This window comes from Ornithorhynchus anatinus, chromosome 1 (assembly GCF_004115215.2).
Source record: "Ornithorhynchus anatinus isolate Pmale09 chromosome 1, mOrnAna1.pri.v4, whole genome shotgun sequence".
NCBI classification, from domain to species: domain Eukaryota; kingdom Metazoa; phylum Chordata; class Mammalia; order Monotremata; family Ornithorhynchidae; genus Ornithorhynchus; species Ornithorhynchus anatinus.
This window is the reverse complement of record NC_041728.1, coordinates 107,196,109-107,212,235: the sequence shown is the minus strand read 5'-3', so window position 1 is coordinate 107,212,235 and position 16,127 is coordinate 107,196,109. Positions and strand designations below refer to the sequence as shown.

The window sequence follows — 16,127 nt, the reverse complement described above, 5'->3', positions numbered from 1 at the left end:
ATCCAATCCATTTTTATTAGAATTATTACTTCTCTGGAGATATTTTTTCCAGTAAATGCTAATTTGCAAGACAAATAAAGGGATCTTTTTTCCACCACAACTTTATTACAATACAATTAACTTGAAAACAAGTCATTTACCTAATTTTACTGCGCTGGGCACCTTTCTTTTTAGAAGGAAAAGGAAAGGCTTGAAAACAGAGGCTTGCAGTAGAGAACATGTGTGCTCATGAGAAGTAGCTGTGAGGTTTTTACAGAAGAAACCACCAGTTCCATGTTCCAAGGCAGGTTCTGTTACAGGTGGTTTTAACTCAAATGTGCCACAAAGGCTACAGCTCAGCTGTCCAAGTACGCTGGCAAATTCCTTTTTGACCAAGTCGGAATCCTCTTTGACTTGATCTCTTGAAAAAAAAAAAGAGGAAAAAACAAAAGTTATTTTGCTGGATTTTAAAATGTATTTTCTAATTATTTTGCTTCACATTGTTAAGCGCTCGCTATGTGCCAAGCACTAAACGCTGGGGGAAGATAGACGCTAACGGGTGGACACAGTCCTTGTCCCACATGGAGCTCACAGTCTTAATCCCCATTTACACAGACAGGGTAAGTGAGGCACAGAGAAGTGAGGTGACCTGCCTTAGGTCCCGCAGCAGACAAGTGGCAGAGCTGAGATTAGAACCCAGGTCCTTCTGACTCCCAGACCCGTGCTCTATCCACTAGGCTACGTTGCTTCTCATTTTGAAATGTTCTACACATCGACCACTCTCCCACTACAAATTTCTGTGGGCGAGAGGCTCTCTGCCAGGTCCTTTTAGACCAGAGCTCTGCCGTCCAGGGGAAGAGCCGCCCCGGCTCATCGCAGGGTCTTCCGGCTTTGATGCATCATGTCAGGGAGAAGAACCAGCCCTAACGTGAAGCCTTCTCAACCTCTTACATGTTGAGAAGGAGGGCGACGCTGTGGCTGCAGTGATGATTATTTTGACTGCTGAACCACAAAGAGTCCGAAATTCTGCCGTAGTCATTGTACTAGATCAGTACCGATTAGTCCCGATTATTCATTCATTCAATAGTATTTATTGAGCGCTTACTATGTGCAGAGCACTGTACTAAGCGCTTGGGATGAACAAGTCGGCAACAGATAGAGACAGTCCCTGCCGTTTGACGGGCTTACAGTCTAATCGGGGGAGACGGACAGACAAGAACAATGGCACTAAACAGCGTCAAGGGGAAGAACATCTCGTAAAAACAATGGCAACTAAATAGAATCAAGGCGATGTACAATTCATTAACAAAATAAATAGGGTAACGAAAATATATACAGTTGAGCGGACGGGTACAGTGCTGTGGGGATGGGAAGGGAGAGGTGGAGGAGCAGAGGGAAAAGGGGAAAATGAGGCTTTAGCTGCGGAGAGGTAAAGGGGGGATGGCAGAGGGAGTAGAGGGGGAAGAGGAGCTCAGTCTGGGAAGGCCTCTCGGAGGAGGTGATTTTTAAGTAAGGTTTTGAAGAGGGAAAGAGAATCAGTTTGGCGGAGGTGAGGAGGGAGGGCGTTCCAGGATCGCGGGAGGACGTGACCCAGGGGTCGACGGCGGGATAGGCGAGACCGAGGGACGGCGAGGAGGTGGGCGGCAGAGGAGCGGAGCGTGCGGGGTGGGCGGTAGAAAGAGAGAAGGGAGGAGAGGTAGGAAGGGGCAAGGTGATGGAGAGCCTCGAAGCCTAGAGTGAGGAGTTTTTGTTTGGAGCGGAGGTCGATAGGCAACCACTGGAGTTGTTTAAGAAGGGGAGTGACATGCCCAGATCGTTTCTGCAGGAAGATGAGCCGGGCAGCGGAGTGAAGAATAGACCGGAGCGGGGCGAGAGAGGAGGAAGGGAGGTCAGAGAGAAGGCTGACACAGTAGTCTAGCCGGGATATAACGAGAGCCCGTAATAGTAAGGTAGCCGTTTGGGTGGAGAGGAAAGGGCGGATCTTGGTGATATTGTAGAGGTGAAACCGGCATGTCTTGGTAACGGATAGGATGTGTGGGGTGAACGAGAGGGACGAGTCAAGGATGACACCGAGATTGAGGGCCTGCGGGACGGGAAGGATGGTCGTGCCATCCACGGTGATGGAGAAGTCTGGGAGCGGACCGAGCTTGGGAGGGAAGATGAGGAGCTCAGTCTTGCTCATGTTGAGTTTTAGGTGGCGGGCCGACATCCAGGTGGAGACGTCCCGGAGGCACGGAGGCAGGGGCGGAGATGTAGATCTGCGTGTCATCTGCGTAGAGATGGTAGTCAAAGCCGTGAGAGCGGATGAGTTCACCGAGGGAGTGAGTGTAAATGGAGAACAGAAGAGGGCCAAGAACTGACCCTTGAGGAACTCCAACAGTTAAAGGATGGGAGGGGGAGGAGGCTCCAGCGTAGGAGACCGAGAATGATCGGCCAGAGAGGTAAGAGGAGAACCAGGAGAGGACAGAGTCCGTGAAGCCAAGGTGAGATAAGGTATGGAGGAGGAGGGGATGGTCGACAGTGTCAAAGGCAGCAGAGAGGTCAAGGAGGATCAGAATGGAGTAGGAGCCATTGGATTTGGCAAGAAGGAGGTCATTGGTGACCTTAGAGAGAGCAGTCTCGGTAGAGTGGAGGGGACGGAAGCCAGATTGGAGGGGGTCTAGGAGAGAAGTCCCGATTAGACTGTAAGCCCATCAAAGGGCAGGGACTGTCTCTATCTGTTACCGATTTGAACATGCCAAGCGCTTAGTACAGTGCTCTGCACATAGTAAGCGCTCAATAAGTACTATTGAATGAATGAATTAATGCTCTATTGCCTTTTCTGTATTTTCTTCTGCATTTATCTATGTCTTTATCTTTCCTGTTTATGTGTCTTATTGTTTCTTCTCTTCTCACGTTATCTGGTGCCAGCCTCCTTTCCCCCTACTTCTAAAACAGAGAGTCCACTGGGGGGTTCTAATCCCGGCTCTTCCACTTGCCTGTTGCGTGAGCTCGGACAAGTCACTTAACTTCTCTGTGCTTCCGTCACCTCACCTGTAAAATGGGGATTGAGACTGTGAGCCCCATGTGGGGCATGGACCGTGTCCAATTTGATTAGCTTGCACATTGTAAGCGCTTAAATACTATAAAAAAAACTCCTCTAATTCTCATTCTCACCCAGTTATGATTAGTACAGTGTTTTGCAGAGCAGGTATTTAATAAAAACTATTCCTATTACTGTAAACTCCCCCTCTAGACCGTAAGCTCACGGTGGGCAGGGAATGTCCCTGTTTATTACCATACTGTACTTTCTCAATAGCTTAGTACAGTGCTCTGCACACAGTAAGCACTCCATAAATACAACTGAACGAATGACAGTTTGAACCCGATTAAATAAAAGCACCTCACATACATACATGAACTTCTTGGGAACTTTGCAAGAGTCTGTAATCTGTTGATGCAGCATGAGAGGAAACGCTTTAACACAACTGGCCCGGATAATTTCATGAGAACTTTGCAGTGCCCAATAGAACACTGCTGTTCTCCACTCAAGGAATATGTTTTTGGGGAGCAGAGTCAGAAGAAATACACATTGAGCCTGAACCTGTGGGGCTGAAAAGAAGAAAACGATTGAACAGATTTCCCGTACCACTACGAGACGCAGTGGTAAAAAAAAATCAACAAGTGTTTTAAAACGGTAGAGTTCTAATACGGTCACTCTCCCCAAATTAGACTTTTAAATCATTAAACTACAACACAGAGAGAAGGCTTGAACTACATAAGCATACTTACAAAAACAATCTGAAATCCTCTGACTCACAGCCAAAAGACTAGTGCCAAATGGGGTTAATTTATAAGAATCCTCATCAGAGTGGTTGCAAATCCACGGCAGAGACAATATTCCGCAAATGTCCTCAAGGATCTGCTCTTCAAATGGGCACTTTACTGGGGAAACACACACACAAGAGATGAACAAACTGAATAGAGATAACTGGAGCCCAGTTATCTTAGTTCAGGAATGGGTGAAAATTCTCAGGCTACGCAATTAGCAACTCTTTGGTTTATCTCTTGGACTGCTCATTTTTGTTTGGGTGATATCTAATCTCTCCGCTTTCTGCACCTAGATTTGCTAAGCACCGGTAGGATTGTCTGCTCCATCAGACAGTCAAAAGCAATTGTTGGGCCCCTATAGGTAGAGGGCTGTACTAGGCACTTGGGAAAGTACAAGCCAATCCGACGGCTTTGTTCTCATTTCTCCTCCTGCCTACATTTTTCCCTTTTTCTCATACCTCCTCTTCCTCTCTGCACTCTCCTCTCTTCATATCCAGCAGACCACTGCTCTCCATCTTCAAAGCCCTTCTGAAATTACATCTCCTCCAGAGGGTCTTCCTTGATTAATCACGTGTCCCCATCCTATTTTCCCATTTCCCCCTCAACAAATCTATATGTCTAGCCTTGTCTCTTCCAGTCTCTGGGATTTCCACTTGAATTATTACACATCCATAATCTCAGACTTGAGTCAAAAACAGAATTCCTTAAATTCTTTTCTACAATACCTTTCAATCACGGTTGACTCCCCTCTGTGCCCCAAATAACAGCAACCTCGGACTCATCTTGGAACTCAAGTCTCTTTGACCTCCCACATCCGAACTGTTCTAAAATCCTGCCAATTCTTCCTCAAAGGTTACCGATGGTATTTATTGAGTGTTTACTATGTGCAGAACACTGTATTAGGCGGTTGGGAGAGGACAACACTATCCTAACCTAAACCTTTATGCTCCACCCATATTACTGTATTCATCAGAACAGTGCTCTGCACATAGTAAGCGCTCAATAAGTACTATTGAATGAATCTCCTTGCTAGTCCAGTCTCTCTGGCCCCCAGCCTCTCCCTGGGGTAGTCCTATACGCTCATAAACATGGAGCAACTTGAGCACAATTCTGTTCACATCACCCTGCTCCTGAAAAGTCCACAGAGTTGGTTCCCATCACCAGTCACATTAACTAAAACTCTTAACCATCGATTTCAAGGCTCTCCCCTAGCTGGCTTCCTCCCCACCCACTGTTCTCACTTTCTTGCCTTACGCCGTCATTTCTGACCCACAGCGACACCACAGACACATCTCTCCCAGTACGCCCCGCTCTCCATCTGCAATCGTTCCAGTAGTGAATAGAGTTTTCTTGGTCAAAATATGGAAGTGGTTTACCGTCGCTGCCTTCCGCGCAGTAAACTCGAGCCTCCGCCCTGACTCTCTCCCGTGCCGCTCTGCCCAGCACAGCTGAGTTTGGACTTGTAACAGATTGCCTTCCACTTGCTAGCCACTAGCCAAGCTAGGAATGGAATGGGTAGGCCTCTGCTTGACTCTCCCTCCCATAGTCGTGACTGGTAGAGTAGTGGAAAGTCTCCAGGTGCGACCCTGAGACGGGCCTCGCTTTTTACTACACTCCAATTGGACGTTTTCTTTCTCCTCACCATCCCACACTCAAACTCTCCCACTTCTGAGTTATTGCTCGCATCATTTCTAACTGGGATAATGATAATAATAGTGATGATGATGATATTTGTTAAGCACTTACTATGAGTCAAGCACTTTTCTAAGTACTGGGGTAGATTCAAGATCATCAGGTTGGACACAGTCCCTGTCCCACATGGGGCTCACAGTCTTCATCCCCATTTTACAGATGAGGGAATTGAGGCACAGAGAAGTGAAGTGACTTGTCCAAGGTCACAGATCAGACGAGTAGAAGAGCCAGGATTAGAACTCATGTCCTTCTGACTCCCAGGCCCGTCCCCTATCTATTAAGCCATGCCGCTCCCTCGGTCAGCCAAAATACACATCCCTCAGCCTTCAAAGTCCTAAAACATTTTCCAACATGAAGCCTTTTTGATTAAACTCCCCACTGTCTCGGTATCTCAGAATTTAGGCACATCTGTTAGTCTGTGTGTGTATTTGTTACATATTCTCTTGCACTTTAATTGTACATTTGCGATCTTGGGTTTATGCATCTCCACCAGTAGACTGTCAGCTATTTAAGAGAGTAAATAAGAACTAATATAGCACAATCTACAAAGCAGATTCAATAAAAACTGTTTTGTTTTTTTTTAAAGGTATCTATTAAGTGCCTGCTATGTATCAGGCACTGGGGAGACACAAACTAATCAGGTTGGAAACAGTCCCCTTCTACATGGGACTCACGGACTTAGTCCCCATTTTACAGGTGAGGTAACTGACGCTCAGAAAGCAATTAGGCAACTTGCCCAAGGTCACATAGCGGACAAGGGGCAGAGCCAGGACTTGAACCCAGGGTGAGAAGCAGCGTGGCTCAGTGGAAAGAGCCCGGGCTTGGGAGTCAGAGGTCATGGGTTCTAATCCCGGTTCCACCGCTTGTCAGCTGTGTGACTTTGGGCCAGTCACTTAACTTCTCTGAGCTTCAGTTACCTCATCTGGAAAATGGGGATTAAGACTGTGAACCCCACAACCTGATCACCTTGTATCCTCACCCAGCACTTGGAACAGCGCTGTGCACATAGTAAGCGCTTAACAAATACCATCATTATTATTATTCTTCTGACTCCCAGGGCCCATACTTTTTCCACCAGGCCAAATTGCTGTTTAACGATGATGACGACAGAAATAATTCTCTATGGAATTAGCTTTATTCACACAGCCAACACATTCGCACAACATGGACCAAGAAATGAACTGCAAGAATCTCAAATGAACAGTGCAATAAGGTATTTTCTATGAGACAGAGTTTCCCTCCTGCATGAGTTGGTTTATAACAGTTTTGTAGAAGTAATGATTCAGGGGACTCGTTATAATTCCTCTACTCCTCTGGTCCTGTGATATGTCTGGAACTTTCTTAAATAAGATCTAATGCTTTTCCCAAATGGAAAACTGTTTTTCCTAGAAAGATAACGGTGCTGTCAGAATTGATAAATCTGAAACTTGAGTATTACAAACATCTGTGCCCTTAAATCCAAGACATTATTTATTTGTGTTACGTGGAAAGAAACAGGACAAGTACAAAACAGACGGTCAGCTATTTATCCCAACAACTCACCTTGCATATAAAACACAGCATCATAAATTTTCACCAGTCTATCAATTACTGGTTCCAGGTCAGATATCTGAACTGAAGATTCAATGAAACTCCTACAGAACTTTAGCACTTTTGTGATAACGTCCAAAGAGATCCAAGTTAGGTCTAAATTTACTACTGTGTCTGAAGATCTCATCTTCCGTTTATGACGGCTAAAGCTACCCACGTCAACATCTTTATAATCCAGGCAACTAGAAGAGAAAATGTAACTCATCAGAACACAAATTTGTATTTCAAATGGCATTCTACCGTCACCTTTGGAAAAAAAAATTGCTTAAGGCTATATACTTCTGGTGAAATTTTATATAAACACATTAGTTTCTGAATAATGTAATAGTCTCACTGAAAGAAACTAGAAAACAGAAAATACTCTCCCGGTTGTTTTTACCTGCGTAAGTTCTGCGGACCACAGTGAACAGTGCACAGGGCAGCTAGCCGCAAGACAACAGAAATACCTTCCATTTTTGGAATAACAGAATTTGCCAGAGTAGCTTCTTCAGTGGGAGTCAGAAGAGATTCAGCTTTCTTCCCCAGTGCATTCCATAATGTACTTTTCTTGCTCATGTCCACGTGGCTAATCCTATAACGAATCGCAGTTAGTCTAGTACCTTCAATAGAAATCTAGTCAAAAGTTAGACAGACACTATACACGGGTATGTAACGTGTAAATTCTTGAAATGCAAAACTTGCGACGGGAAAATATAAAAAACTGTTCGGGACTGAAATTTGGAATGTGCCTATGGTCTACCATTAAAAAATGAGAAACTGTTACAAAGCACATCTTTTCTTATAATGATAATTATGATACTTGTTAAGTGCTTACTATGTGTGAGACGCTGTACTAAGTGCTGAGGTGGACACAAGCAAATCAAGTTGGACATAGCCTCCGCCTCACGTGGGGCTCACAGTCTCAATCCCCATTCTACAGAAGAGGTAAATGAGGCCCAGAGAAGGCAACTGACTTGCCCATGGTCACACAGCAGACAAGTGGAAGAGCTGGGAATAGAACCCATGACCTTCTGACTCCCAAGCCCGTGCTCTCTCCCCTATGACATGTAGCTTCTTCAACATTTTTTGCAATAACGCTGTTGAATTTTAATGCCAGAATTTCCTGTAGTGCTTTTTCAGTTTTTTAGCCCTTCCAAAGTCTACCTTGGCTTGAACACCTTGCTCTCTGCCTCTTCCCATCCATCTTTCTAAGATACTAACTCGCCTAGAGAGATCTCAAAGCCGGTTCAACAGCTCTCTGTTTATTGTTTGGCACTGAATACAGAAAGAACTGTAGTTGTAAGAATAAGGTGTCTTTGAACAATAGAATATGACATAACTCCTCTGGACTGTAAGCTTGCTGTGAGCGGGGAATGTTTCTGTTATACTGTTGTGCTGTAATACTTAATGTTGGTATTTGTTAAGCGCTTACTAATAATAATAATAATGTTGGTATTTGTTAAGCGCTTACTATGTGCCGAGCACTGTTCTAAGCGCTGGGGTAGACACAGGGTAATCAGGTTGTCCCACATGAGGCTCACAGTCTTAATCCCCATTTTACAGATGAGGTAACTGAGGCACAGAGAAGTTAAGTGACTTGCCCACAGTCACACAGCTGACAAGTGGCAGAGCAGGGATGCGAACCCATGACCTCTTTCTCCCAAGCCCGTGCTCTTTCCACTGAGCCACGCTGCTTCTCTATCAGCGGCTTAGTACAGTGCTCTGCACACAATAAATGTTCAGTAAATACGACTGGTTGATTTTAGCACTGTTTTAAAATGAATTTATACTCCTCTAGTCAATATATACTTTTTATATTTGGGGAATGTATCGATGTGGTTTACGTTATTTCCTAGGGGAAACTACTTTTTGTTGAGCGCTCTTTTGCCTCCCACTGTTTTCACGGCATTAAGAACACTAGTCACTGAGTAACACTATACACAATGAAAAGATCATTTTTTTATGGTTTTTATTAAGCACTTACTACGTTTCAAACACCTTTCTAAGCACTGGGGTAGATACAAGTTAATTATTGCTAAGTATAGTTTTATTCCTCAATATTTGCTGATTTTTAATGACAGGTTATTAGTCTATAAAAACAGCATCACGGATGCTGATGTTTTTGAAACCAGAGAACTGGAAAAGGCCAGACGTGAAAAATCAATTTAAATCAAAGGTGTCCAACAACTCTGACTGCAAGCCAAAAATTAACAGAACTAAATTTAACCGTGCCTAAAACCAAATGGCCGGACACTCTGGGGACTGAGTCCCGTGAGCCAGGTTGCAAGATGGAAACTCAAAGCCTTGCTTGGAAACCGAGGCTAGGGAAGAACAAGTATTTCTGATCCTAAGTCTCCCTCACCCACTGTGGCTTACAAGACTGAATTTCTGCCCCATGTACTTTTGAAAGAGGAGGGAAAGGGGAACTTAGCAGCAAACATTCCCATCCTTCAGGGGCCTAGAAAGTGGGATCTAGTGAAACAAGGTTGCTCGAGTTAGTCGAGAGATGGGGATTTTTTTGATGGGGCAGGAAAGGGAGGACGGAGGGGAGGGGTTTTCGTTAAACTCTGACTATTGAAGCAGCGTGGCTCAGTGGAAAGAGACCGGGCTTGGGAGTCAGAGGTCATGGGTTCGAATTCCAGCTCTGCCACTTGTCAGCTGTGTGACTGTGGGCAAGTCACTTAACTTCTCTGTGCCTCAGTTACCTCATCTGTAAAATGGGGATTAACTGTGAGCCTCACGTGGGACAACCTGATTACCCTGTATCCACCTCAACGCTTAGAACAGTGCTCTGCACATAGGAAGCGCTTAACAAATACAAACATTACTATTATCTGCCACAAAGTCGGAGAGATGCCAGGTCCCCTGCGGGCTTCCTCCCGCACCAGCGGCTTCCTCCCGCACCAGCCATCCTCAGCTTGGCTGAGCAGAGACTGGAGATGCCCTCGATGATCCCGGAGAGCCGGGATTTGGGCAGGTAAAGGGAGGGGAGCGCTTCCCAGCGAGAGCCCCTTGCCCAGGCAGGCTGCCCCCTGCCCTATCCGCTCTTTCCCCCCTCGCACCCCACCGAATGCCCACTTCCTCCCCAACTGTTCATTCAATTGTATTTCGATTGTATTTACTGAACCCTAACCCCGTCTCCCTCAGCCCAGCCACCCCCCAAAACCACCTCCTTTTACCCCCGCTTTCCTCCTGCCCGTTCATCCCTCCGCCCGCCTCGTCTCCTCTCCTTCCTGGTGGGTCCCTTCAATCAATCAGTGATATTTATTGAGTGCTTACTGTGTGCACAGCATGGTACTAAGCGCTGGGGAGAGTAATAATAATAATTGTGGTATTTACGCTTTTACTATGTGCCAATCACTGTTCTAAGTGCTGGGATAGATACAACGTATCGAGGTTGTCCCACGTGGGGCTCACAGTCTTAATGTACATTTTATGGATGAGGTAACTGAGGCACAGAGCAGTTAAGTGGCTTGCCCAAGATCACAGAGCAGGTAAGTGGCAGAGCCGGGATGAGAAGCCACGTCCTCCGACTCCTAAGCCACAACTGAACAGAGTTGGTAGACACTTTCCCTGCCCACTAAGAGTTTACTCTTCTGGGGCCCGGAACCCCCGCCGGGGCACTGCGACAGCTGGACTTGTAGCCTGGGCGCTCTTGATGTCAGATGAATGGAGGGATCGTCCACCTGAACCCCCTCTTTCCAAACCCTCTTCTGGCCACTGGAAGGCTTTTTGGCAAACTCAATTTTCGGAGAGTTTTGGGGGAAAAAAAACCATCCCCGCTAAAAGCAGTTGCCCAGGCCCACGCCAGCCTTCCCATTCGCTTTTAGTGGTGGAAGTTGGAGGGATAAATTTAGTCTTTGAAACCTACAATCCCTAGTTCCGTCTCCCCCTCTAGACTGTAAACTCGCAGTGGGCAGGAAAAGTGTCTAGCTACTCTGTCTGCAAACAGTAAGCACTCAATAAATACGATGAGTTGACTGATGGATTGCCAGGCACTGTAGGCACTGTACTAAGTGCTGGGGTAGATACAAGCTAGTCATAGTCCCCATCCCACATGGGGCTCACCGTCTTAATCCCCATCTGACAGATGAGGTAAATGAGGCATAGGGAAGTTTAAGTGATCGCCCAAGGTCACACAGCAGATTAGAACCCAGATCCTTCTGACTCTCAGGCCAGTGGACGACGCGGCTTATACGAGAGCGCATAATGAGAAGAAAAGACGTACTCTTCCGACTGAGGTTCTGGGTTCTCCGAATGTTTCCATGACAGATTTATCCGTCGCCTTTTTTCTGAGATTTCATCACTACTGCTGTTCCATCCATCTGTATCAGACACAGCCTGCTCCATTTGGAGCTGAAACTCCTGAATGACTTCCAGACTTTCCATTTTTAATTCAGCAAAAAGTGGGCCCAACCAATACTGGAAAAAAAAGAATTGCACACATTTAACAGAAACCAAGAGGATGGGTTGTGTTTTCTCATAAGACTGGCTAATTTCCCAAGATTCCAAAAAGTAACACGAAGGCAATTTAAATCTTTTGCTTCATCATACCCGCAAAAACCACACATATTTTAAAAACTGCATTCTTTTCTTAATCAGCTTTGCTAGGATTTGGGTGATTTAGCTAGGACCAGGCCCTCCATCGACCGACACTTTTTAGAACAGAATATTCAAGTTTCCAAATGCTGATTAAATAGATCTTTCTAATGGGCAAAGTCAACAAACACCCAGCAAAGGGTAAAGCTGCCTTAAGCATTTCGGATTTAAGCAGCAGAAGCACCCAGCTTCATCTGCACTACTTTAAGTGATCGTAAGGTCCTTGTGGATAGGGACTGCTTCCATTTTAAATTTGCTTTCCTCCTCAAAAACGGGCACTCAATAAATACCGCTCAATCAATCAAAACGATGCTCAGTAAATGCATGAGGATTAACTGGTAATGATAAAATGATCAGGGTAGTAGGTAACTAGCACCATTACCATCATGTATTAGGGTTAACCTTATGAAAAGAAAAAAAAATCAATATACATAATAAAATGGCAATCTGGAATGTAAATTTCCAGGGCATCGGAATCAACTAGTTAGCCATGATATATGCTTCACTTTCCCCTTCAATCAATCAATCACGCAATGGCATTTGCTGAGTGCAAAGCGCTGTACTAAGCGGCTGGGGGAGTACAAAACAGAGTTGGTAGACACGTTCCTTGCCCACAAGGAGCTTGCAGTCTAGAAGGGGAGACAGACATAAAACAAATTACGGATCTGTATATAAGTGCTGTGGGGCTGAGCCTTCTAAGTTCATTCATTTAACAGTATTTATTTAGCGCTTACTAAGTGCAGAGCACTGTACTAAGCACTTGGAATAATACAATTCGGCAACAGATAGAGACAATCCCTGCCCAATGACGGGCTCACAGTTGCATAAACCCACCAGCCTTACCAGCACTTACGCGTTTATTTATTCCAATCCGGACAACTTTTGTAGGTATGTTATTCAACTGAACATTCACTTATCCTATTTGTAAATATTTTACGTCTGTTTCCTACTAGAGGGTAAACTCCGGTTCTGTATTTCCCTAAGCGATCAGTACAGAATATTGCAAAAAAGACTCCTCTCACTACTAATCTGACTTGCGGTTCAAACACTTCAGCTTCTCCCGATTTGTCAGGTTCCCTCCTTCGGCTTGCCTGAGAAAATTCAACCTTCTTTCACAATCACTGCCAATCTAGAAGTCTCATGATTTTCCCAAATCTACCTGGCCTGAGTATGTAGATCTTGGAAGAAATTCCTGCACGCAAAACACACCAGCAAATAACGCTCGATGAGACACATGCAAATGGTAGAACTATCTCATGAGTTTATTGCTATTGTTTTAATGAGATGTACATCCCCTTGATTCTATTTACTGCTATTGTTCTTGTCTGTCCGTCTCCCCCGATTAGACTGCAAGCCCGTCAACGGGCAGGGACTGTATCTGTTGCCCATTTGTACATTCTAAGCGTTTAGTACAGTGCTCTGCACGTAGTAAACACCCAATAAATACTACTGAATGAATGCGTTTATGACTACTTAATGTTCAATCATTCTCCTGCGCGATTATACACACAGCTCCTAGAGTACTGAGCTTTTTCTTTGTACTTAGTATCCACTACAAGGATACCAGACACTTACAGAACACTTTCCGATGTTGTAATGACCAGCCCACTTTACCAGGCTTTGTTAAAATAGCAAATGAACCTTTATTCCCCCAGGCTTGGCTCTTGTGAAACATATGCAGAGTGCTTGGAAAGTACAATTCGGCAACAGATAAAGACAATCCCTACCCAACGACGGGCTCACACTTCGCCTAGAAGTGTCGATACAGATGAGAAAATTAGAGAGGAAGGAGTGGGTTTAGAGGGGGAAATGAGGAGCTCTGATTTAGGCCTCTTATGGGGAATACGGCGCATAATAGCAGTAGCCCTGCAAATTACCAACCACGTCTAAAATTAGGACTGCTTGAAACGATCCTCCAACCCCTGAATCTTTGGAAGGTAAAAGTAATTTTATATAGGAAAGTATACAAAAACCCAATTATTTCATATATGTTCAATCTAGGCTAATTTTATTCTTTTAACTGATCTGCCCTTTTCACTCCTCCACAAGGGCAAATCAATAACCCAGCTGTTATATATCAAGCCCTCGCCACACATTTCTCTCCATAAATACGACTGACTGAATGAATGAATATTAACAACAAGAAGAATTATATATATACACAATAATTTTTTCTGCTTACTCTATTTGTAAATATCTGTGTGTTTGTTATCCTCATTAGAATATAAGCTCCTTGTGGGCAAGGAATATATGACCTCTTTTCGTTGTACTTTCTAAAATGCTCAGTGCAGTGTATCGCACCTAATGAGTGCTCAGTAGACGTCATTACTACTATAATACTATTATACAGAAATGATTTCAGTGATCATTTCCAACTACGATGAGTATAAGCTCCTTCACAAACTATATTTTAATGAAAACACCCTATTATACACGTAACCAGAGAACAGAGTTGCACGCATAAAACAACCTGGGATTCCGAGTTCAAAACGTCCAGCTCGTAGATATTAATGATAGTAATTGTGGCATTTAAGTGCTACCTGTGTGCCAGGCACCGTATTGAGCGCTGGGGTGGCTACGCGATAAATCGTGTCAGACACAGTGTCCGTTCCACAAGGGGTTTCACGGTCTAAGTGGGAGGGAGAATGGATATCGAGTCCTCATTTTAGAGATGAGGAAACTGAAATCCCACAGTAGGCTAGGGGTGGGGCTGCGATTAGAACCCAGGTCTCCTGACTCCCAACCCCACGCTCTTTCCACTAGGCCACGTTGCTCGTCGTGTCTGGCCGCTCATCTCGCTGAATCTCAAGGTAGACGGGAAGAGAAGTAAGAGCGGCTTCGAAACGACCTACCTCCTGTTCCTCCTGAGTTCCGAGTGCATCCACAAAAGCTCTGCAGATGTTGTTTACGTAGGCCTTCCTAACCTGCGAAGCGGATTCGTACCCGGCCGGCACGAACTGCAGGAAATACTGAAGCAGGTGACACAGAGCAGCTTTGAGCATTTCAGATTTCAGCAGCAGAAGCACCCCGGCTTCGAAGAGGACGCAAAGTTTCTGCAGCAGCATGCTCAGGTAGATCGGTTCGATGTTTTTATACGCGTCCTCTTCGAACGGGAAAAGCGTCCCCACCAGACGTGAGAAGGGTCCTTCGTAAAGTCTCAGTTCGGTCTCGTTCATTTTAGGGAGGTGCTTCAACAGTTCCAAAAACACCGGGAAGAAAACGCTGGCGATCTGTTCCGGGGGTCCCCCAAATCGGATCAATCGCGTTAAGAGCCTCAAGGCCGACGCTTTCACTTCGGGGCTACCGTACTCCAGCAAGGAGCAGCCGATTTCCCAACATAAAAGATCCTGTCTCCTGAAGAACATGGTCGGAACGATGTCTATCAAAACAGTCAGTAACGTACTCCCAACGAGTTCCACGTTTTGCATGCTCAACAACTCTAAGGAAGCGGAATGTAAATTGCCGCGGAGTTCATTCGGGTTATTTAAAAATCTGCGGATGACCACTGGCCAGTCCATCAGATGTCCCCAAACATTCTTCTGGTGCAAGCAAATCAAATCTTCAAAGACATGCAACAATTCTCTCGTCAGGAGACCGAAAATCCTGGGATTCTTGATTTTAAACAGAAACAACAGAGACCGGAGAACTTCGCATATATTCTTGTGTAGCGGGTGACAGGAAGGAGTTGCAGCGATTCGCAGAAGTCTTGTGACGATCCAGTTACTAAATTCTTGAATTGAAAGAAAAACGAGGTAAATACACAATGTACAGTAAAGACTAATTGATTTGCCCGATTCTCATCGATGCGACGAAACGCATAACGTTTCAGTAAAGTGGTCTCAATGATTACACGTCCCGTGAACAATCGGGTTCGCGACAAAGTTGGAACGGCCGGGCCCTCCGCTTTAGTGGACAAACGATTTCACGGCAAAACACAAGCACTCACCAAGACAATTTTCTTCGGCCTCATTTTCTTGAGGGCTTCCCAAGAAATTTACAAACATTAGTGGGGAAGATTTCATAATGTGCTGAATGAAATCAAGCAGTATCACAGAACTTGGCTGAGAGTCAGTTTTCTTACTAAGTTCCAGAGCAACTGAAAAACAAAACGGGGACACAGTCACTCAAAACTCCCCACTTCAGCATGCTTAACCTATCCGAGAAGTACGTTTCAGGGTGCGCAAGTATTCTGCTACTACTGTCCTACGGAGCAGGGTTTAAGAATACGGAGGAATGGCTACTAAATGTTCACGTAATTTATATTTGAGAGACCTACAATCAATTTTTATTTAACGACTCTTCATGAACCAGAGGAAGTCAATTAGCAGCACCGTCCCCACGTTCCTAAAGCAGAAACCAAGGAGGAACGAGAAGCAGCATGGCGCAGCGGATAGAGCCCGGGCCTGGGAGTCAGAAGGTCACGGGTTCTATCCCGGCTCTGCCACTTATCCGCTGTGACACCTTGGGCAAGTCACTTC

At 45.1% G+C, this 16,127-nt stretch overlaps 1 protein-coding gene and 1 non-coding gene across 2 annotated transcripts in view; both read right to left on the bottom strand.

Annotated features, from left to right (window-relative positions):
- Window positions 1–16,127, bottom strand: part of ATR (ATR serine/threonine kinase) — a 114,436-nt gene that overhangs the window by 85,241 nt on the left and 13,068 nt on the right. The window contains exons 3-10 of the mRNA XM_029064453.2: window positions 15,596–15,745; window positions 14,502–15,379; window positions 11,279–11,472; window positions 7,451–7,642; window positions 7,024–7,253; window positions 3,751–3,903; window positions 3,375–3,570; window positions 141–400 (exon numbers count right to left, since the gene is read on the bottom strand). Of these exons, the coding sequence (XP_028920286.1) occupies window positions 141–400; window positions 3,375–3,570; window positions 3,751–3,903; window positions 7,024–7,253; window positions 7,451–7,642; window positions 11,279–11,472; window positions 14,502–15,379; window positions 15,596–15,745 (2,253 nt within the window). The remainder of the gene's footprint in view (window positions 1–140; window positions 401–3,374; window positions 3,571–3,750; window positions 3,904–7,023; window positions 7,254–7,450; window positions 7,643–11,278; window positions 11,473–14,501; window positions 15,380–15,595; window positions 15,746–16,127) is intronic.
- Window positions 5,248–5,385, bottom strand: LOC114816175. Its single transcript, XR_003763946.1, has one exon. It is a non-coding gene; the product is annotated as a small nucleolar RNA SNORA7 (small nucleolar RNA).